At 39.5% G+C, this 23651-nt stretch overlaps 1 protein-coding gene across 20 annotated transcripts in view; it reads right to left on the reverse strand.

The window, feature by feature from the left end:
* ROBO1 (roundabout guidance receptor 1) overlaps positions 1 to 23651 on the reverse strand; it is a 1025913-nt gene that overhangs the window by 344479 nt on the left and 657783 nt on the right. For 19 of the 20 annotated variants that reach the window (XM_039532354.1, XM_039532376.1, XM_039532316.1 and 16 more), the window contains one exon: positions 14549 to 14875. The exons of the other annotated variant lie outside the window; for it this stretch is intronic. In XM_039532354.1, the coding sequence (XP_039388288.1) occupies positions 14549 to 14875 (327 nt within the window). The remainder of the gene's footprint in view (positions 1 to 14548; positions 14876 to 23651) is intronic. 20 annotated transcript variants of the gene reach the window in all.

Raw genomic sequence — 23651 nt, forward strand, 5'->3', positions numbered from 1 at the left:
ACAAACACACAGTCAAATCCCTGAGCCAATGAGATTAAAGCTGAGGATTCTTGAAGCTATTGAGATGGAACACCAAACTGCCATTTCAATTATCTAATGTCTCAAAAAACAAAAGTAAAATTGTTTAACACGAGGCATTTAGCGTTAGCAGAAAACATGACCGTTCTTTACACAATCTTATGGAACATTTATTCAGCAGGAACAATGCTGTCTGAATACCACTGAATTACCATTGAAAAAACACTTCATTAGCACGTACAGGCTGTACTGTAAATCTAAGGTTCAGAGTTATTTAAGTTAAGAGCCAATGTTGGCACAAGAACAAATGGATATAAACTAGCCATCAGCAAGTTTACGCTTGAAATTAGATGAAAGTTTCTAACCATCAGAGGAATGAAGTTCTGGAACACAGTCTTCCAAGGGGAGCAGTGGGGGCAAAAAACCTAACTGATACCTTCCTGGCAGGTCTTCCCAACATGCTCAGGGTCTAACTGATTGCCATATTTGGGGCCAGGAAGGCATTTTCCCCCAGGTCAGAATGGAAGAGATGTTATGGGGGGGAGGGGATCACCTTCCTCTGCAGCATGGGGCATGGGTCACTTGCAGGTTTAAACTAGTGTAAATGGTGAATTCTCTGTAACTTAAAGTCTTTAAATCATGATTTGAGGACTTCAGTAACTCAGCCAGAGACTAGGGGGTCTATTACAGGAGTGGGTGGGTGAGGGTGTGGGGCCTGTGATGTGCAGGAGGTCAGACTAGATCACGATGGTTCTTTCTGGACTTCAAGCCTCTGAGTAAATGGACAATATCCAAATATCCAAAACACTCCCTCGGAATCAGAAAACAAAATGATCTATAAAATATTGACCACTGAACGTATGAATTTTGCCAATGACATCAATGGATGTTTGACCTGGCCCTCTATTATTAAAAAGAAAAGAGATATATATTCACTGTAAAATTAATTCCCTTTTAAAATAGCAAGATAATTAATAAAAAAGTATATTTATTTTCAGATTTTACTTTTTTCATTTACAAGTCATCTGCATACATTGCATAATGTATTTTTTCTAGAAAACAAGGGTTATTCCTTTAAGAAAGCACGATCATAAACCCAATTATCTTTAATGAGGATTTTACACACACACACACACACACACACACACTATACCCGTACATCTGTTGATTCAAGTTTTTAGGATTATTTTGTTTTCTTTTTAAATGCATCTTGAGGGACAATACCATAACCTATCTTTCCATTAAGGGTCTGATCCTACTAACTATGGTCTTATACTACTTCCATCCCCAAATTCCATTCTGTACACACGCACAACTACCATTGACTTCAGCAGAAATTTTTGATACACAAAAGGATGAGGGATGATGTCAAAGTCAGCAGTAGGAGCATAGCCTAAAAATAATGCATAAAAACTAGAAATCTGAGAGTTCCTTAGAAATAAAAGGTTGCACAAAAATCCACCTTCGAAATCTTTGCTAGACTATCATATATGCTGCCGGGGGGTGGGGGGGGGAAGGTTGTTGGGTGGATATTTATCTAAGGGTAGTTCTTTAAGCTGTATTTGTATTTTAATTAAGGCATTCATAGCTTTTCAGAAAATTAGATAGGCTACTATATTTTAAATACATGTTAAAGAAAAATCAATCAATACATTACCCAAACATAGAATAATTAGTCAGAACACTGCAAGAGAAAGCACAGCTGTGTACAAATACCTTTGGAAAGTCAAGTTATCAGTAGGGTCTCTGCTGTTTCAAAACCATGCCGCAGACTATAACAAAGAACTAATTCCACTAATAAAACTGGAGCCAACCAAATTATCTTCAGATAAATAGTCTGTATAAATAGACTCACTAGTATTCAGAGAATCTGTTTAATTTTTGCGATCCTGCTCTTAATGACTTTTTCAGTCAACATTTTTTTATAAACATTAGGAAGAAAAATAACTCACTTTTTGAGGTAGGGGAAAAACCTACAAGATTGAAACATTTATCTAATGTTTCATCTGCAGTACATCATTGGGATGAGGAATTAAGGTAGAAGCTATTTACACTAAGAATGTCGGTAATGTTTATAATGCATAATAGCACTATTTTAAATGATTTACCAATGGAAATATATGGATTAGATATACAGAAGGTAAGACTAAATGAGCTGCTGGTCACTTATGGCCTTAAACTGGGTGCCTCTAATATATCCATAAGGCTTTTGTTGAGAAACATGGACTTGACGAAGTATACAGCACTGCACACTGTATTACCTTTTATTTTATTTTTTAATTAAAATATGCACATCAAGTTATGAGTTAATGTGAAAGGAAACTCAGTTGTAATATTTTATACTCTATTTTCTACTTATTATTAGACTTTTTTTCTTGTTCCTGATGAAGACACATTAGTTTTGCATTAAAACATTTATGTGGGTAAAATCTTAAATTTCAGTCGAAACATATGCAGGAGAGTTCCAATCAGCGGCACTAGAGAAAGCACAAAGAAGCTCAGTTCAGAGTCCACATGGGTTTAATCTTTGATTAATTGAATGAAAACTAAAAGCCTCCAGACGTATTTCTTTTAATCACAGGAAAGATATCTTTTCTGTGGCTTTGCTGGTAGGAGAGAGAGTCAGCAGATGTCTGTCTGGTCTGAGGGGAATTTCTCTTTCCCAGGAGGAAACAGTTTAAATAGGAGAGAAAGAGCCATATGCTGACTATGCACTGCTTAACAGATGACGTAGAGAAGCATCTACTACCATGGGGAGAGGCGCAGAGGCAGTTTCCATATTAAATTTCTTTCAAATTCAATGCAGTCAGCTGAAATCAATTTACATACTGGATCCAAGTTTGGTCAGATGATGGTCATCTGAACATTACACAGACACAAAGATGCAAAGCTTTATAACCAGTGCAATTTTGTTTCAGGAAATTGTATAGTCTAGAGACAATAAACACAGATTATTTTCTATTTTAAGAACACCTAGTTCTCTTTATTTGAGATGAATAATGACTTATAAAAATACCATTCCTGTAAATATTGATCAAAACCTATGTCCCCGTTTTGACAGGCAAAAATAATGTGTTTTTCAGTCATGTTAGCTTAACATAATTATCTTCCTAAACTTGGGTTAACATGCTGATTTCTCAGCAATATAGGAAAACATATTAGAAAATGTAGGATTGAGAGGAACCAGGATCTACATAATCAATGGTGAGGACCAGAAAGGCAGCATTTTGCTCATCTAGCCCTTCATAATCTTTGTCAGTAACTTCTCATATACAATGGAATGGTAAAAGTGGCACAGAAATTGGTACATGATCAAAAAGTAGAGTGTATGGGCTGGTCTACACTAGGAGGGGGGGATCGATCTAAGATACGCAACTTCAGCTACGTGAATAGCGTAGCTGAAGTCGAAGTACCTTAGATCGAATTACTTACTGTCCTCATGGCGCGGGATCGACATCCGCGGCTCCCCATGTTGACTCCGCTACCGTTGTTCACATTGGTGGAGTTCCGGCATCGATAGGAGCGCATTCGGGGATCGATATATCGTGTCTAGATGAGACGCGATATATCGATCCCCGAGAAGGCGATTGCTACCCGCCGATACGGCCGGTAGTGAAGACGTACCCTATGTGTGTGTCTGTCTGTCTTCCCCTCCCACCCCCCACTATGGGTTCAGCAGATGGTTGTTTCTGAAAAATTTCAGAGATTTGTGATTCTGAAGATCTAGCTCCACAGCTCTGCCTAAAGTGACACGCTGTGAGACAGGGCTTTAAAAATGTACCACATAGCTACTAACTAATGATAGATATAAAAGAGCTCCTTGGGATCAGGAAGCCTACTAGCAATATCCAAGAGAAGTCAGCCTGCTGTTGACCTTAGATGCTAGGAAGGAGAGGGTACTGGAATTTTTATCCGAGTGCTATCTGTGAACCATGCTTTAGGACTCCATCTGTTGTATCAGCCTCTGTCTTGGAAGTGTTTGATAAATATGAAACTGGACCACACCTACCGCTCCTTCAAGGGGGAAATAAAATTTTGCTTTCCCTCTCCAAGGCCTTCTGCGAGAGGTAAAGGTATCTGTCACAGACAGGCTTTCCGTCCTTCAAAAAAAAAAAAATCTCCTGTAGTGGGACAAAACCGAGACCTTTAGAAAAAAAAATTTGGTCCAAAAAAGGCATATCCCAACCCCAGAACAATGGAATCATCCAGTATTTGGGGCATTCACCTGGGATGTTGGCTCAATACCCTGGCTCTCACATGCTCCAGACGAGTGCCCTAACCAACGGGCTATTGGCTATTCTGGGGTAAATCTCTCTCATTTTCACAAGAAATTCACTCCTGAACCTGAGAAACTTTCCCAATGAAAAATTTTCTTTGAAAAAATGATGCATTTCCATAAAAAGTTTTGGTTTTGCTGAATTGGCTTTTCTAACAAAAAAATGTTTTGTTGAAAATGTCCCAACCAACTCTCACCAGGCACTTCTCCTCCTTGCTCCCTCTCCCCAGTCCTCAATGGTCTCTACCTGCAACAAAGATGTGGAAGAGGAAAAAGGAGGTCTTTGCTGCTGTAGCCCTCCCCAGTTACCATTTTTTTTTGGATCTTGCTTCCCCACAAAGAACTACAGTGGCCGTCTCTATTGCTGCTCATAGCATTCCGAAGCAGCAGCAAGTTGAAATAGACATGCTTACCAAACATGCTCTCTCTGTTTTAGACATATCTGGTCTCAATATCTGAAAGCCATCTGGAAAGATAAAATATGAATCTCCAAACATATCTATATAACTGGCGTAGCTACCAGCTCTCAAGATCATAAAGTGCCAATACTAGGTATACGGTCAATCGTGTTTTTAAATCTTTCAAGCGTGCTCTTGTGTATTATCCCAGATCCACACAGATCATACATTAGGCGATTCACACCGAGCTTGTCCTTTTGAGGACAGATTAAACATGATTTAGTTCTGAAATTTTATCATTCCAGAAAATTGCATGAGTTTGAATACATTTTAGTGGTGATATTTCAACTACAGCTTTGACTTCCTTCTGAATCTGCAGTCAGCTTCACTTTCTTGTCCATAAATGAATGGGCTGAGCTGTACTTTGACACATTCTGTGCTAAATTTCATTTTAGTGAAGCACTGATTCTGCCATTCCACCATGCTGTGGAATTTCAAACTGAAATTCTTCTGGAGGGTAGAGATTTATACACCATGTCAAGTGCCAATAGGGAAGAATCACAGAAAGTCAACTTTTCCCAACATTGAACTGGGAATGTTACTGGGAAAAGAAAACAAGTATCAGAATAAAACTAATTGTCTTTATAGTTCAATGTAGAGCTTCACTCTAGACCCTACTTTAGACCTCTCCCCCCCCCTTTGCTGAGTTTGCCATTAAAGATGTAAAGGAACAGCTCAAGTGTGACATGGCGGGGGAAATGAAGGTAAGTAAATTCTATAGTAGAAAAGGGTAGGGCAAACTTTTCCCCCCAGACAAAATCCTTTGGCCCTCAACTGATATTTTACAGATCATGGTGAATAACTATATTTTAAAAATGTGTCATTACTCCCTTATTTATAAAACATTTGTTCATTTTTGCTAGGCCTAACCCATAATCAATCCACAATAGCTTTTGAGAAAGACATTTAATTAAAAAGTTTGACTTTTATTTTTTGGAGTTTTACTTTCCTTATTTTTTTTTAAAACAGAACTAAATTATGCACGTGTGTGTATACACAACACCTCTTTAGATCTGAAAGGAGGATAGTTTTATTTCTCTGGAGTACAGTAATCACCTCTCAAAGTTTCAGGGATGTGCTGTAAATATAATGGCTCAATTATGTATATAATGTATCTACATTTAGAAATGTAACAGTAAGTTTTGAGGAAATTAGTTTTTCCCCAGCCATGGCTAGTTGCTCCCCTGTTTTTGATTAATTCTCCCATTTTCATTAGGATAACTATGTTTTATGCCAAGGATAGTTAGATGGGATTTCCTTATAGTACTAAGCTCCCAGAATTACTTCAGCTTTAATTACTACCAGTGTAATTCTGCGGCCAAATTACATAGGATGTTGGGGAGAGAGGGAGAGGAGGAGTTAGAATTAATTGCAAAACAAAATAAGGCTCTCTGTTCCCCTCAAGAACTAAGTGAATGAGGTAAAGGATAGAACTAAAGACTCAAAAACTCTCAACGATAACATGTTCTGCTATTGACTAGAATGGCTAAGGAAATTACTTTAAAAAATCCAAAGCTATATGAAGATAAGCTAATGTAAACACTTTTGCTTTCCTGAAGTACAGTCAACACATACTGTATTGCAAATAGCAGGCACAAACAAACGTGTTATCATTGTTCCACAGGAAGTAAGATTTGAAATGACATTACATTCCATTTTAAAAATGCTTTAGAAGTTGACAGCTTCTAGTAACCCAGGATTTCAGTTGTTGTTACAGCTGTACAGTAACACTTAGTTTCAAGGCAAATACAGCATAGATGGCAATGCTTTTAAAAGCATTACCAACAACTGTGCTATGAAACTTGTATTACCTCAAGCAACATTTGTTAATGCCATTACTTATGGGTATAGCTTCACTAAAATTTTTGATATCTGCTTCTTCCTGTGTCTGAAACTTTGGGAGGAAAGAAAGGAACCAGTTCTATTAGAATCTTTTCCACCCATAAGGCTCTAACATTAAAGATTTTAAAGTAATATTCTGAGAAAAGTTATCAAGGCTGTAGGTTATTATTGGGAGCAGGGCTGGTGCAACCATAGGGCATTAGGATTTGGGGGGCAGCATTTTCTTCGGCAGCGACCACAGCAGCCGGATCTTCGGCCGCCCCAGTCGCCGCCGGCATTTCGGCAGAGGGACCTGGGGGAGGGGAGCGCGGGGAGGACCGCCTGCAGCAAGTGAGGGGGAGGGCGGCACGTAGGGGAACTCCCCGCCCCAGCTCAGCCCTGCCCTGCCTCCTCCTCCTCCTCCTCGAGCACGCCGTGGCTGCTTCACTTCTCCTGCCTCCCAGGCTTGCGGTGCCTAAGCTGATTGTGAAGTGAAGTGAAGTGAAGCAGCCACGGCGTGCTCGGGGTGCTCGTGCTCAGAGCAGGGGCTGTGGGGGTGCCTCAGGGCAGAGGGTGGGGGATGGGGAGCTGCCACGGGGGGGCCTCAGGGCGGGGGCTCGGGGACGGGGGAGGGCGCAAGGTGGAAGTTTTGCTTAGGGTGCGAAACATCTTTGCACCGGCCCTGATTAGGAGTCCTGCTTTCCCAGTTTAGAATGCAAACAAAATCTAAAATCTTCTCAAAATCAACTCAGTAAATAATTGTGCCATGCAACTGCAATGCAGTTTAGGTACCATATTACAGTAATTTACAGAGCAAAGCAACTTAACAAGACTCTTTCCAAAGTGAATTTAACTTATTCATTAAATTAAAATGAACATGCTTAACAGTGCTGATCTGTCAGTTACCAGTTTATCAATGGGCCACAAAGTCTTCTCCAAAATAGGAACTATTTTGCTGATTAATTTCAGCTACTGCTTTAGAACAGTGCTGCTATACAAAGGCCATTAGAATGCATATAACACCTCTCAGAGATTGCGGCATTTCCAGAGCTGAACCTACAGTGAGAACAGGTATGATCACTATGTTACAACTTACCAATCAAAGGTAAGTGAGCCATGTTTTTTCCATGTCATTTTTGAAGTACCATCCCCAAAGTAATTGCTGTAAGAAGGACATTAGTCTTTTAGGAAGACTGATTAGATAGAGACGTCAGATCATATCTCAAGTTAACACCATCCTAAGAAGGTATTCTCAAGAAGGATGTCACATCCTGGGAAGTTAGAAAACTTTATAGGTACTGCTGGGAACTGAATGTGAAGAAAATTTGGGTTACCATCCAGCTCTAAACTAAAAACAAATATATTAGCAAACATACACAATAGCTTAGAATCTTAGCTGTGCAATGCCGAGAAACATTGTTACAGAAGTTAGAGGTAATGGTTAGTATAACTTGCAGAAAAATAAAATTTATTAGAAAAGACTGTCTCTTTACAAATCTTTACTCAAAAGCCTGGTTGCACAGACCTGTTTTTCTATAGCAGGGATGGCCAACCTGTGGCTCTGGAGCCACATGTGGCTCTTCAGAAGTTAATACGCTGCTCCTTGTATAGGCACCGACTCCACGGCTGGAGCTACAGGCACCAACTTTCCAATGTGCCGGGGGTTGCTCACTGCTTAACCCCTGGCTCTGCCACAGGCCCTGCCCCCACTCTACCCCTTCCCACCCTCTCCCCTGAGCCTGCCATGTCCTCGCGCCTGCCCCAAGCCTCCTGCATGCCACGAGACAGCTGATCAGGAGGTGCGGAGAAGGAGGGGGAGGCGCTGATCAGTGGGGCTGCTGGTGGGTGGGAGGCGCTGGGAGCTGGGGGGAAGCTGATGAGGGGCTGCTGACGTATTATTGTGGCTCTTTGGCAATGTACATTGGTAAATTCTGGCTCCTTCTCAGGCTCAGGTTGGCCACCCCAGCAATGATTTAGGGGGGAATAAAGATTTCCTGAACACTAGTGGCAAAACTATAGCTCTCATCTAAACAAGAAGCAATTTGAAAATGAAGATGTATGAGGTTGGTGTCTACCAAACCCCGGCACTTTGCTTCTCCTTAAGATCCCCAGAATCTTCAGAACGGGGGAGGCGGCAGAAATGAGGAAGGCAAAAAAGTATTGACCATGGGCATTTGCCTGCCACTACCACCACTCTTGGTTATGAATAAATGCCACATAACTTGAGAATCATCTTTATTCACCTGGATATTACAGGTCCAGGAATACCTTCTCTCAAAAAAAGAGTAATTGCATGGAAATCTAAAGGATGCACTATAACTGTTGAGTCAGTCTGCTGTGCAATTAGATGCCAAATATATGAATTTGATCTTGATCAGGTGCATCTGTTCATCAGAGAAGCTTCAGGGACTCAGCAGCATAAAACAGCTGTAGTACACTCCTGGTTTGTTGACAGATAACCTCTCTCATATCTCCAAAACAGCTTTTGTTTCCTTTAGGGTGAGAAACAGCCTTTGTTTCTAAGTTGTTTATGTGATGGACAGATTCTTGTCTGGACCACTTATTTGGAGGAGCAAAACACTGATCAACTCTCTGCTCCTACCTGTAAAGACTGACATTTATAGTAAGAATTACCCTGTTTAGTCTTGACAAGGACATGCCCTTTATCACATTCTTTAGGACCTTTCACCACCAGGGAATGTGTCACTGGTACATGGTAATTCGAAACCAGTTACATTCTTCAAAAACAAAACATTGAGCTAATTTAAGGAGGTCTCCGGTGATCAAAAGGCCGAGTTCAGGAAGTCAAGAAGAGAGAGGCAAACAGACGTGTAGTGGTATAAAGTCTTTGAAGGATGACTGTTTACCCATGCCTGATTATCCCATTGCCTTCACTGGTTGGTCTAGTACACAGAAGCCTCATTCAGTTGTGAGTAAAGTCTGAAGATACGTAAGGTTCCATTTCAGAAACAATGGGGAACAATATCCTGTTAACCTGTCTTGTAACTGAACCTTTTGCTATGGCTCCTATTTTATTTAGGTATATATTTTATTCCTCCTTTGTGAATAAACTATATCAAAATTATATCACCTAATATTAAGTTACAAAGCTACTTCTCTAACTAACTGAGACAGTACCACACGTCTCTAGAGTTTTGCACTACTGCTCATCAAAATGATTGATAGATTTTAAGCTTTTGGTGTCAAAAATATCAAGTGACTTGTGATTTGACTAAGTCAGTAACACAACCCTGTAACCTGAGCACACAGAAGAGACTCAGGATAAGATAAGCAATGCTATGCTGTATTTAGGGAAGAGACCCCATATTGGAAGATACATTTATTACATGCATAGTGCCACACTTGGGGATCATGTTGCTATTTTGTTTTTTTTTTTAAAAGGGCTAATAACAGGAAATAAATACAGGAAAAGCATATGAAAATGAGAGAATACAGTACTTTTAAACAATGCCAAGGACACCAGAAAGCAAGCCCAACAATGTAATGCATAAAGCTCATAATTTTAAAGTAATATGAGAGGCAGAGATTGTAGTGAGGGAAATGGTTTCCTTGATTCAGTTTACTGAAGATACCAAACAGTTATTAGTACTAGATTGATGCTATTCACCAAGGGACAAATGGCTCTGGCTAGCTAAAACATATACCTCAGTGGGGGGATAAATGAAGATATAGATACAGCGTATTTTGGATAACATTACATATTTAGCCCCTTTGATGGGCCTACTGGGGAGTGGGAAGTAGAAGATGAGTAAGCTTGCACATTCCTGCTTCCTCATATTCTACCTGTTCTGTGGATATAAGGAGAATTTTAGTTTAGTTTCTGGGGCTATCAATCTGATATATAGAATAAAATTTTATATGTACCTAAAGATATATTAGTAGAATTAAAAAAAAACCCTTTAATGTTAACATTTCACATTCCAGAAGATTTTATTGAGTTTTTGATATATCACCTTAACTACTTCTTTTGTAACTGGAGACTCTCTAAAGCTTATATGTATCATAGAACAAAGAAAAGAATTAGTAATATGCCCATGGTACTGTAAAAACAAAAACGAAATTTCCATGATGAACTGTCCTCTCTCAAAAGATTAAGAGTGAATTGGTTTTGAAAACGTGGTTTTTAGACAACACTAAAAATTTGTTTTTAGTGTTTATTGGAAAAGTAAATAGACTCTTTGTTGATCTGATGCATAGGCTACAAATTCATAGGATACTAAAGGACTGAAATCTAAATAAAGTTGTGACAATCAGAACTGCTGAAAAAGGAAGTTCTTTATAAAATGCAAATTACTGCTATAGACAAGAGTCTCTTCCAGTCATACCTACCAGTTACAGTGCATAAAAGCTTTTGTTCCCCCACCCTTTTTTTTTTTTTTTTACAAATGTCTTTCAGTTAAACTGATTGTGTAGCATTAAAGCATAACCAAATGAATATGCTAAAATGTTCTTTTGTGTTTGTTAAATGCACACCAAATAAAGGAAATTTTATTGTGTAAACATGCAAAAACGAAACTAAAATTTAAGGATTTGTAAAGTAGCAATTGCATATTATAATACTGAAAGAGGATGCAGTGACAAGTGACAAAACAGTGTTTTCTCTTTGACCATTATGAGTCTAACTATAGTTTATAATGATAGATATAACACTATGTTTCACAGATGTTAAATTTAATGTAAATTTATTCCCGTAGCCTTCAATTACTTCCCTGTTTCCTAGAATATCTGATTCTTTACCTTTTCAGTGCTATTTAAAATGCTTCACTGGTTTTGCATTTTCACATCATTGCTTGTTCTGTTAAAAATCTTTTCAAATACCATGTTACCAATGCTAAAAATTTCATTTGCTAACACACGTATTAGTGATTTTTCCCTTTTAAGTGTAATGTCAACTTTAACAACAATCAAGTCTCAGCAAATCTCAACTCACATTTCACAACTCTGAGATTCATTGTCAATACGAGGGTGATTGGAACTGGATTGGCAGTTAATGCTATGCTATTGTTCTGTGGCAAATATACTGCTACCTCAATATAACCGTCACCTGATATAAACACAAATTTGGATATAACACGGTAAAGCAGTGCTCCGGGGGGAGGCGGGGCTGTGCACTCCGGTGGATCAAAGCAAGTTCAGTATAACACGGTTTCACCTATAACGCGGTAAGATTTTTTGGCTCCCAAGGACAGCGTTATATCAAGGTAGAGGTGTACGTGAAGCTCTGTTAAAAGATACTTGTCTTTTATCCCTGTCTCAAGAATTAAGACACTTTAAAAACCTTATGGTGGCACTAATGTTTTGCGTACAAGTTCAGACCCTGTCATGAAGATTCTCCCTGCAATCTAATCAGGATAACTTGAGATGTGTCACAAACACATTGTCTGGGTATACTGCAAGAAGGACAGGAGATTTGTTATGGGTTTTAATCAGGCCGCAACTTTATTATATAGATGTCTGGGACTACCCAGCAGATAAAGTGTACAGTGCAGGCAAATCCATGCTTATTCAAATCAATTCTCTGGTGCTTTCACCAGCCCTCCTTTGTTTCATCCAGGTTCCCCAGCCATCCCATGGCTTAGTCCTTACCATCCACCAGCCTCGTAAGAGGCTTAAGGGGAGATATGGGGGGGGAGGGGGTTGGCTCCCTGACATACTGGTCATGGGAGTCCCCCAACCCCCTCTCCCATTCTGTATCTTTATCCAGTACCTCCTTTTAAGTCCTTTACCAGGCCATTTAGCTGGTCACTGGCTGCCCTCCCTATGGAGGACCTGCACTGAACATCCGCCCAACCTTACATAGTAAGTTGCGACATATGGCCTGCCACCCTTTCTATTCACCAGAAAAGGTCCAGCCTCACACCTGCTGTGAGGAAGGCGAAAAAACCACACTCCACTGCAGCCAATTCTGATGGTGTGGGAAAAATTCCTTTCCAGCCCCCCTTAAAAAGGGTGACTAGCGTAAAGCCCACAGCAGGTCCTAACCCAGCCTGCCATTTGCTTCCACTTGCTTGCTGCTAGGGGAGGGAGGGTGTGTGCTGTCTTCCTTGCTGCTTTCACATAGAGACTTACACACACACCCCCCCAGGAATGTGCATAAAGGTACACAACCTGGGTTGGGCGAGTCATTGCTGCAAAGTTGACCACCGAGCACCTTTTACAACAGTTTCTGACCTTCTTCCTCTCTCCCCATCCCGCCCCCCAACCACAAAGCAGAGCTGTCCTCCTTTGGGTAAGCCCAGACAAATTCTGCCTCACCTTTAGTTGTGGTGCAGCCATTTAGAAACTGCCAAGCGAATTGGCAGCAGCAACACTGCTCCACCAATATAGGCCTAACCCTAGTTCCTAGACTTTAAATGGGAAATTGTGGGGTGAATATATATATATACACACATTTTACATACACAAGATATAGTGGCCTTAACACCATGTGCATTTTAAGAAGTTATTAAAAGATACTATATTGTATGTTATTAACCAAATAAACTGCTGATTTTTAATTGAATGCCTCACACATTGTAAATATCCTTTGCAACACACACACAAAAAATCTTTAAAACACATTCAACATTTATGAACTATATTGTACCATAGTAAACTGGAGGTGAAGAGAACTGGATTTCAATAAAGCAGGGCTTTGGAGCAGTGCCTGGAGCTGGAGCACGGAGCAGCTCCGGAGCAGTAGAGCTGCAGATTTTTGCCTGGAGCTGGAATGGAGCGGAGCACAACTCCAAAGACCTGCAATAAAGCGCTTAATGCTACAGCTACTCAACTCTTCACAAAAGACCACTGAACTAGACAATAAATGTGTTTTAAAGCAGTTTCAAGAACTTTGGATTAGTTAGTGAGCCAAATTCTTATCTTTCCTCAAGAAGGGATTTCAGGTGTGATCTGGTAGATTAATTCATTTCAATGTTATGACAAAATATACACTATATAATCAAGGCTGTATGAGTGTAGGCATATGCTGTGCTTCCATCAGTACTCAGGTGGTAATCATTGTAATTCAGCAATAAACAAACGCACACAAAAATGGCCTGTAACAGAATGTCTTAGATGTTTCATATATGGGACTTGAAGGTCAAGTCCCAGAAGAGTGTACAGCAGGAAGCAGAACCACCTTCTGCTCCTGTGAAAACAAGAGTGGAGACTAAGCACGGGCATTAGGACCAAAAAAAAGGGGCCTGACTTCCACGGCTGTTAAGCAACAACAATTTCCATAGAGTTCTATAAGAGTTGTGGCTATCAGAACTCTTATTTAGGTTCTGAAATCTGACTTTCAGCATCTAAATAACTGAGCTTGAAATTTCTGACTTAGGTATAATCTCTCTCATTAAGTATCAAGATTCATGCATGCTCACTTTTAACTCTGTTCTTCAGAGCAGAAAACAGAAAAGGGGCATGTCTGAGGGACAAGTGTGATGAAATGTAAATGAACAACATACCTGTTTGCTCCGGTCTTTGGCATATGCCTGCTATTAGCCAGAGGAAGTTGACTGGCCACACACCAGAACTCATTTGAGCAGGACTCTTGTGCACCCAGTCATGCGAAGTAATTTTTTGCCTTATATTTATATACACAACACTTTGCACCTGTGCAGTGCTACATCAAACCTTTACTCTATCACCAGTAATAGTAAACTGCATTTGATGTGACATGTGGTGGAAAAAAGTATCAATCTTTGAAAGAGACATGCAACATTCAACAGCCAACAAAGAACCAGAACTTCATAGAAAAATAGAGCTGCATCTGGCCAGCAAGTCCAAATCTTCAAAATGTCTGTGTTTCCTTCCCATATATTTGTACGTAGTACTCTAAATTCAACTACATAGTTCCTACCTTTATTTTAAGTCAATTGTTTGTCTCAGAGAAGTTGATTTTTTTCTCTTAAATTTCCACAGTAATAGCCAACATCAAGACAAGTGACTTTGTAAAACGTGAAAAGGCTTTACTTACTTGCTACCTCCAGCGATGCATTATGACTCACAGCTTCACCAAGGTAATTCCTTGCAACACAGACATAGACTCCTTCATCTGGTCTACTTTTGCGTCCATGTACTATGCGTAAGAAAAATAAAGATCCGCTGGGCAGCAACATCCGATGGGAGCGAGGGTCATCTTTGTCAGTTTCAACTCTTTCACCCCCTTTATACCACTCAATAGTTGGGGTTGGCCTGCCTTCAGCCTTACAGTTCAAAGTTGCTGGTTCTCCTTTTGAAACAATTAGATCAGAAGGGTGCTCAACAATTCGAGGTGGGAAATCTTCTTGACGGAGACGGGAGCCTAAAAGATAAAGAAACCAAAGTTTCCTTATTGGATCGTGATTATACACTCTCACTGAATGGAACCCAGCATTTTGTAAGATGACAATTTGACTGTTAATCCACAGTGTCCACATATTATAGTAAAGCTGGTGATGAATAACTTAAATTTAGATCAAATTTTTATGGATTTCAGTATGTAAGTGCTTTCCCATAACTGAGCAAATTAAGAAGTCATTGGTCAAATAATCTTCTGATATCTTATTGATTTAATGAAACAACTAAGTTATTAACTCAGATCTACTGTTTTACAGTACAAAGATGAAATACCTCTTTACCAAGACTCCCCTGGTATCTGTAGAGTTGTGCCACTCTGGGCATGTGAAGTAGATTTGAAGCTGGCCTGACTGGCAAGCTGGAGATCCTCTGGTTTATGCAAGTGTAAGTAACATCTTCTGACCTCAAAGTTACTTTCTTTTACTTGTACTGTAAACTGCTTTGGACACTGACTAGGCAAAGCACTGGAAGCATGAGAAACTGGATTGTCATGGAATGAAAATACCTCTCAAAAACTTTCTATGCCAGGAAAACTACAGAGAAGGTAATGTCAGTAAGGACTATACTGCAACTCATTACAGTATTGGAGTGTTTATTGCCTCATTCTCTATATCAGTCACCCTGGGAACTATTCCACCATCTGCCCCAAAAGAACTGACAGTTGTGAACTAACAAGCTCCTCTATAAGAGGATGACATAATTCAGAATCTCACTGCACATGCTCATATGGCCAGGAGCAATCATAACCACCTGTTAGACAGGTATATACCACAGGAGAACAGGACAACATACATTAGAGAGCCCTACATAACATTCATTTATGAACCATCCTACAGTATAGATGTAAGACTACAAAGGTTTCCAGATTTTTAAATTCATGACTGCATTCCCCTCTCACAAGTTTTCTTTATTTCTCTCTTTCTTGATATACAACTTTACCAAAGTGAAAATTAGCCTCCGGAGTTAATAATTCTTGATCATTAAAATTTAAAATGTCAAAATTCTCTATTATTCGAGTATTAATCTGTGTTTTGAATGGCTATGAAACACAATATATAGAAATATGTCATGTATTCACCACCAGTTACAAGACCATGAAAGTGGTGTGGAAAATTAGAAGAGGATCCCAGAGAGAGTGCTGCTTTCAGTGTAAACACAGAAATAACTGTAAAATGCAGAATTTACATGTAATGTTTATTTCACACTCTCCTCACCTCAGGCTAATTTCTGTAAATTAAATTTCACACTAATCAGCCAGCAGTTAGCGCACAATCTCAAGACTGGGACTTTGGCTGGCTACATTAAAAATAGATTTGCACTCTTTATGCAATGCAAGAAGATAGTTTTGTATGAACTCTTGTGATCAATAAATACATATCAACTCAACCACCAATCAAAAGTGCTTTGTGGTCCTTTGATGAATCGCACCATAGCATGTTCATACAGAACATATTCAGAACATATTTGTATTAGCATTACAAGTTAAGAAATTAATTAAAAATATTAAATATAAAAATATGTTGAGCCTAACTATACCGGAAAATTCCAGCTGGATAAAAGGATCTTTGGCTGCAGAAGTGAGCACATAAGCTACTCATTTCTGTTCCAAAACCAAAGAGCCTCCCAAATCTATGAAACCTGGGCAACAAAAATAAGAACAACATTTATTCTACATACAAAGGCTAAGCACAAAAATATGATGAATCTTTAAGGAATGAGAAAGAGAATGGAAGTCAGAAAACCCCTGACTTCTTATCCAGTTTTATCACTATGTGGCTTTGGACACAACACTATGGGAATGTCTACACTGCAGTTAGACACATGTGGCCGGCCTGTGCCAGCTGACTCGTAATAACAGGGCTTGGTCTATGGGGCTGTCTAACTGTGGGGTAGACGTTCAGGCTTGGGCTGGAACCTAGGCTCTAGGAACCTGCAAGGTGGGGGTGTCCCAGAGCCTGGGCTCCAGCCCGAGTGTCTATACCATTAATAAACAGCTCACAGCCAGAGGCCTGCGAGCCCAAGTCAGCCGGCACTGGCCAGCCACAGGTGTCTAACTGCTGTGTAGACATACCCTCAGAACTCTCAGACCAGGAAGACCTGGGGTTAAGATGGCCTTAAGTCATTTTTGCACCATCCAAATTCTGGACTCCAAAAACACACGTGTAATTTACACAGCTGTGTTGGTCTGTCTAAATTATGACATGCTCCTTGAGGTGCTATATGGGTCACAATGCTGTCCAGAATCTCTACAGTGCTACACCCACACACCTGATACACATCCCCAGCCAAAACTTGGGACTCTTTACACCACTCCAGACTTTTTACCTAGCATAGAGGAGCCAAAACCAGTGGCGGGGAGCAAGAATCTCACCCCCTGAACTTTAGTCTGTTTGCAAAGGAACTCATATCTCCTGTATCCCTCAAGGGAAAAAATAGAAACAAGGAATCAAAATAAGGTAGCTGTAATGCTTATAAAGCATTTAGAAGATCTAAAAAAAGCTAAATTTAAGTATTTGAATGTATTATATTTTCAAGTATTTTTTAAAAGGCAAAAGGTTGCATAGATTTTTAGTACATTACCTATTCTACATTTAATGGATTACACTAGTTAGCTAATTAAAAAAATGCCCTACTCAACCTTATTTTTTATCACTACCAATAAGGCCCAAGATACAAGAAAACATGCAAGTCTCTCCAGATATATTCCATGTCCCTCTTATGCACTGTCCTTCAAGTACCATAAACAATAACGGTGCAAACACCTGGCTCAAAACTTGCTTGAAAACTGAGACATTCTGATTTCCTGTGGGGGATTGGGATGGGGGGGGGGGGAAAGAATCTCACGGGAGGTCAAGTTCTTAGGAAATTTCAGGAATTTCCATGTACTCTTTACACTTGTTCGACGGGTAATAGTAGAGAAGTTAAAATGACAGAACCGACCATTAACAGATTTCTATTATGACATTTTATAAAGTAGCATTTTTCTGGAAAATTCCTTCAAGCACAAGGGGACAAAAGTTATATGAGTAGTTGACTGACACATAGTGAGCATTAACAGCAAATTTAGTGACAACTGCATGAGGGGATATAACGGCCTTGACAACCAAGTTATAATCTTTCTGTGTATCTACATGCTGTTTTTTTAATCTTTCTTCCCTTTTACCCTTGTTACTTAAGCTCCAGTTGTGTTTTATTGAGTAGAAGCAGCTTCAATTATCAAAATAAGTCTTACAGTGGGCACCAATCCTGTAATTTTCATGTCAAAAAATCTATCCAACAAGGGATATTTGGTAAAAATTGAAGTACAGCACCTATTAGTTGTACACTGTATCTGGTACTAAATACTCAGCTGAGGCTACATTTTTTTTTCCAAATCAGACAGTACTGTGGTTAGAGGCACTAACAAACTTGTGTTCCCTACTCTGGTATAATTCAAGTCAACAGAATGCCTCCTATTAGAGTGCGCCATACTGATTGTTTTCACCCTGCTAGTTATATGAACAATATTATGAAAAATCATGTTTACAGTTTATTAGATTGTACCACAGCTGTTTTTACAAGAATTCAGACCTTGGAGGAAACAGATGTGAAGAATCAAAAGAAGGATCACAAGGTTAGATAAATACAGTTAAGCTCCTTAGGGCAAATATTGCCTTTATTCTCTCCTTAATGCACCATCAAATCTATTGATGCAATATACAAATATGAAATAATACAAAATAAATATTTTTCCTTCCTAAGTGTAAGCCAATCTGAAAACTCTTGATGTCAAGGCAACAAAATGTTATCCAGTTCCAAGCCCAGACCCAAAACTCCCCTCAACCACCCAAAAAAAAAAAACCTACAGCACACACCACTATATCACCATGCTCCTAATGTCTCCAAAAACTGCTCTTTGAAGCATGAAACAGCTCTAAGTCAAGACCATATCTAAAACCTTCCCAGAAAAATTCTGAAACTTCACTTAAGATGCATAAAGAAAACATTATTTCTTCCAGCTAAAGATCCATGAGAGAATCCACCTAAATCTTGTAAAAAGCTCCTGATGTAACTGACTTTGGGACTTTAGGAAGGTGCCTGTAAAAACATTTCCTGCTGGCCCAATTAATTCTTCCTGTTTCATAAACCAAGCATTTTAAGCAAAATGTGTTTACTCTGAATGAAGCATTATTTTTCATTGAGATCAGATCTGAACTGCTGCTGTGTCTCTTGTGTTCTTTATGCAACAAAGAGTGTGTAGAGGAATTTGGATAGATGAGAACAGAGTACAAAGGATCATACTGAAGAAATTGTAGACCAGTCCCATGCTGTCATCATTGTCAGCTAGCCTGGAGAGGTTAGGATAACTAAAAAGCTTGTTTTTTTGTTTTTTTCCTTCAGAAGTCTAGATCTCTCATTGTTGTGTCCATCAGACTTCACCCAAGCGATCATCCTGAAGCTCCCAAAGTTACTCAATGTTGTAGCTCTGTAATATACTCTTCCTTTTCACTTTGAGCATTGGATTAGTCATATGAATAATTCATTTTTTGCTAGAAGTGTTGAAAATTTTCAATTTTTTCCAGAAAAAAGTAAAATCATTTCATTTTAATTTTTAGCAGTTTGTTTCATTTTTTGAATAAAATTTAAGTACATTTCAAAATGAAAATTAATTTCAAGTGGAAAGTCAAAATATTTTGTTTTGAAAACTTTTTTTCAGAATCTCCCCCACCCCCTTTTTTTTTTTTTTATGAAAACCATTTGACGCAAATTCGCAAAATGTTTCAGTTGATGCAAGTCTGCATTTTTTGGTAAAAAACAGTGACAAAAAACTTCACTCAGCTCTAGTGAAGATTTTGGTATAAACATTGGTTTGTGCTGTATATACTGCCTGCTTAAATGGGGTCATATGGATTTGTTAGGAAAAGACAGATTCTCTTTTGGGTACTATGTCTCAGATAATATCACCTTAAATTTTTATTTAAAAATCCAGAGGTCTGTCGGGTATACAGAATATAATATAAATTTACACAGTATGTAGATTGGATCACTGTCCTGAAATAAAAGCATTCAAAACACCCTCAAACTAAGACTCTCTTACCATTCCCCCAGTATCTGACCATAGAAAATGCCTGGGAAAACCACGTAGGTTTTACAGAAATAAGATGTAGTCAACAATTCTTAATAATATATTTGCACTTGTTTTATAAAGCAAAACAAAAAAAAACGAAAAGAAACATGAATAGATGAAAATGAGCCATGATTTACCCTGTTTACTTACTTAACCACATGGCTATAATTGTATTTAGAAAAGCTATGGTTATTCATTCACTCAGAGAAAATATGTGCCACCCTTACATTGAGCATTAAATTGCTATGCAACTACTCTCAATAAAAATCAGTGGAATACCACCAAGTAATGCACTGCACACTTTGAATCCTACTTTAATCCCCTCTGAGTCTCCTCTGCTTATACGGAGACAGACACAGCTGGTGTGGAAGAGTGTGACCTTTACTTTTCCCTTTAACTCCCCACCCCCTTCTCACAATGGGCCTAACAAAGGTAAATTGCATACCTCCCCGATAGAATCCCATGAGATGTTTTCAAATGCATACTGTAATTGGACATATTCAGGTTCAAGGGAGATTTCCCAACAGACACTGCTATGTACTTGGGAGGTCTGTTTTTAGCCTCTCAAAGGGTATGTCTACTTTACAATCAGGGGTGTGATTGCAGCTCACATAGGTATACCCAACCTAGGTTTACTGTAGCAGACTCCAGTGCAAGCTGCATAAACCCACCTGGAACTCTGGGCACACACTCATGTTCCTAATCCGCACTGACATCTGGGCACTGCCATGTCTTTACTACTATTATTAGGTGAAGTGACACAAGCTGCAATCATATCTCGGACTGCAATGCAGGCATACTCAAAGTCTTAAAAGCTAATCTATCAAATTATGTTCCCTGCTGATTTTCAATAGAATCAACCCCCAACACACCCACCTTCTTCTGCATACTATTGTCAGCAGAGCTGGACTTGGAAAACTAAAGAGATAGGTGGTTCAGGTCCAAGCTTCAATTTTATCTGAACCCCCTAAATTCTGTTGTGGGGGTTGAGCGATTCGTTCAGATTATGGCCCATCTCTGAATGTCAGCTGTATTACTGAAATCCACTGATGGAATAGGAGTCCACAACTTGAAAGTCAATAAGTCTCCTCCAACTGCTAAGTTTTCTTTAGAAACAAGCAGATTTAAAGTACTAATCACTCATTATAAACTTAAGAGATACATTGCAATACACCTCTACCCCAATATAATGCGACCCGATATAACACAAATTCGGCTATAACGCAGTAAAGCTGCACTCCAGGGGGCAGGGCTGTGCACTCCAGTAGATCAAAGCAAGTTTGATATAACACAGTTTTACCTATAACACAGTAAGATTTTTTGGCTCCCGAGGACAGCATTATATCGGGGTAGAGGTGTATGTTATATCTGTCACAGGAAGAGAATTGAAGGAAAAGCAAAACATGGGCACCTGTCCCAATGCAGGGAAAATGCTGCCCCAAACCTTGCTTTAGGATCAGTATCTACTGCAAAATATTAGAAGCAGACATCTGCCACTTCAGACAAACATATATTTGGGACCTGAGGAGCATGTATGGTAAAAAATACTTCAGGATAGATGCCAATTTTTCTGGGAGAGTGTTTTGTCTGCTCAGTCAACCACTAATCTTTATTTCCTGACAAGTATCTTCTGTTTATAGACAGATGATCTTCAGCTAAAAATCGTTGAGTGTCATTATCCCTGGAGGTCTTGACCCACTTCCCCTTATTTATTTGCAAGTTCCACAGTTGAACAACTGTCTCCACCTTTGAACGCTCTTATGTCTAATATATTTATGTGGCAATGAGACTGCTCATTCAGGAGGCCCATTTCATGGCCAAAATATATTTGGAATCCTACAGAATTAGTGTCTGTTTTGAACAGCAACTATTCCAAAATCTCCTTTCAAAATGTTGTAGTCTCCCATACACCAAAGTAGACAGAGAATGAAGGAAGAATAATTACACAAGTCTTTAGATTTTTCCAAGAGTCAGATCAGTAAGAACAGCAGCTTCACCCTTGGAATTGCTTCTCGGCATGAGTACAACAGCCAAAGAGTGTGCGGAAATTGCATTTCTGAAACTCTCTCCTGAAAGAGTTTTTCCTTGAACCACACAGACCACACAGACAAAAGTATTTTTCCACATAATTGATCACCAATCCTTCCTTGTTTAGCATATGAAGAATTTCATTTACTGCTGCAGTTGCCACCCAGCTTTGATAGGTGACTACCAATATATATCTTTTTATCATAGTCCTTCTGCTACTTCTGTGATTGACTCCTTAAGTACTTTAAAGGGACACAGTTCACATGAAAATCAGCACAAAGCCCACCTCAGGGAGGTTGCTAGATTCCTTCCACCCAACAGACATCTTAGGCCTGGTCTACACTACAAGGTGGGGGGGGGGAGTCGAGTCGAACTAAGGTATGCGACTTCAGCTACGCGAATAGCGTAGCTGAAGTCGAACTACCTTCGTTCAAATTTCCTACCTGTCCAGACGCCACGGGATCGAACTCCACGGCTCCCCCGTCAACTCCGCCACCGCCGTTCACGGTGGTGGAGTTCCGGAGTCAACGGGAGCGCGTTCGGAGTTCGAACTATCGCGTCTAGATTAGACGCGATAGTTCGAACTCCGAGAAGTTGAACTCTCCACGTCGACCCGGCGGGTAAGTATGGATCTACCCTTAGATAACTAGAGACAACAGGAAATTGGATTGTAATAGTATTGGATACATACATCTATTAATGCCAAACAAGGATAACAAGTTATTGGACTCAATTTTTAAGATGTGTTTAATGACATGATGGGTTAGCCATTAAGTTGGAAATAGGTCCAATCCTTCCCAATTTCCTAGATTTTTTTTTATTTTTTTTTTTTAAGACAGCAACTAGACCCTTCAAAGTACGAGACAGAACTGGGAAGTGCACCACTGCAATTTCTAACAAATTATATACTGGCAACAAAATGTTCTCATGTTTTTGAGCGTTCACAGGAGAAGAAAAAAGAAGCTACTCTGGGTAAAAGAAAGAACAATATTGAACTCCAACTGCTTTCCCTTCCCAACTGCTTGCATGCAAAACTTTCACTAAGTTCCCTGAAAACAGAAGTCACCTTCTTTAAGGATAACCTAGGTGGATTAGATCTTTATATGAGAAAGATTTTTTTTTTCAGTTGAGGTTGGCGTTTATCATTGGAGAAGTGAGAAGATCAGCAAAAAAGAGGTGTTCTGCCGCCAACCTCTGTAATTAAGATATGACTCCTGGTAAAGGTCATAAGTGCAGTAGTTTATAGAATGTAAAAGGATCCTCTGTCGATCATGGCTTCTAAAGTTGGTTGAAGGGATATTTGAAAGGCCTTCCTATCAAAAGCTGGCTGCAAAAGGTGTCTTATGCAGTAAGCTTTTTGCTAGCCCTTTAACGTCAATTAACTGTTAAATTCAAAATTTGGCTGCCTCAGCCTTTAAACTGCAAAGCAAAATAACCAGTTTGCCACTGCTTAACTGAAGATACAGACTAACAGTTAGGCCCTGACCTAGGCCTGGAGCTCTGGGTTAGGACTCTCGAGCGCCTCTTCTCCTGTCCCAGTTTCACCCACAACTGCCCTCTAGTAGAGGCAGGCAAGCTTTCTTATCTTGCTTGATAGTTCCTCATT

Source organism: Mauremys reevesii, linkage group 1 (assembly GCF_016161935.1).
Source record: "Mauremys reevesii isolate NIE-2019 linkage group 1, ASM1616193v1, whole genome shotgun sequence".
Taxonomy (NCBI): domain Eukaryota; kingdom Metazoa; phylum Chordata; order Testudines; family Geoemydidae; genus Mauremys; species Mauremys reevesii.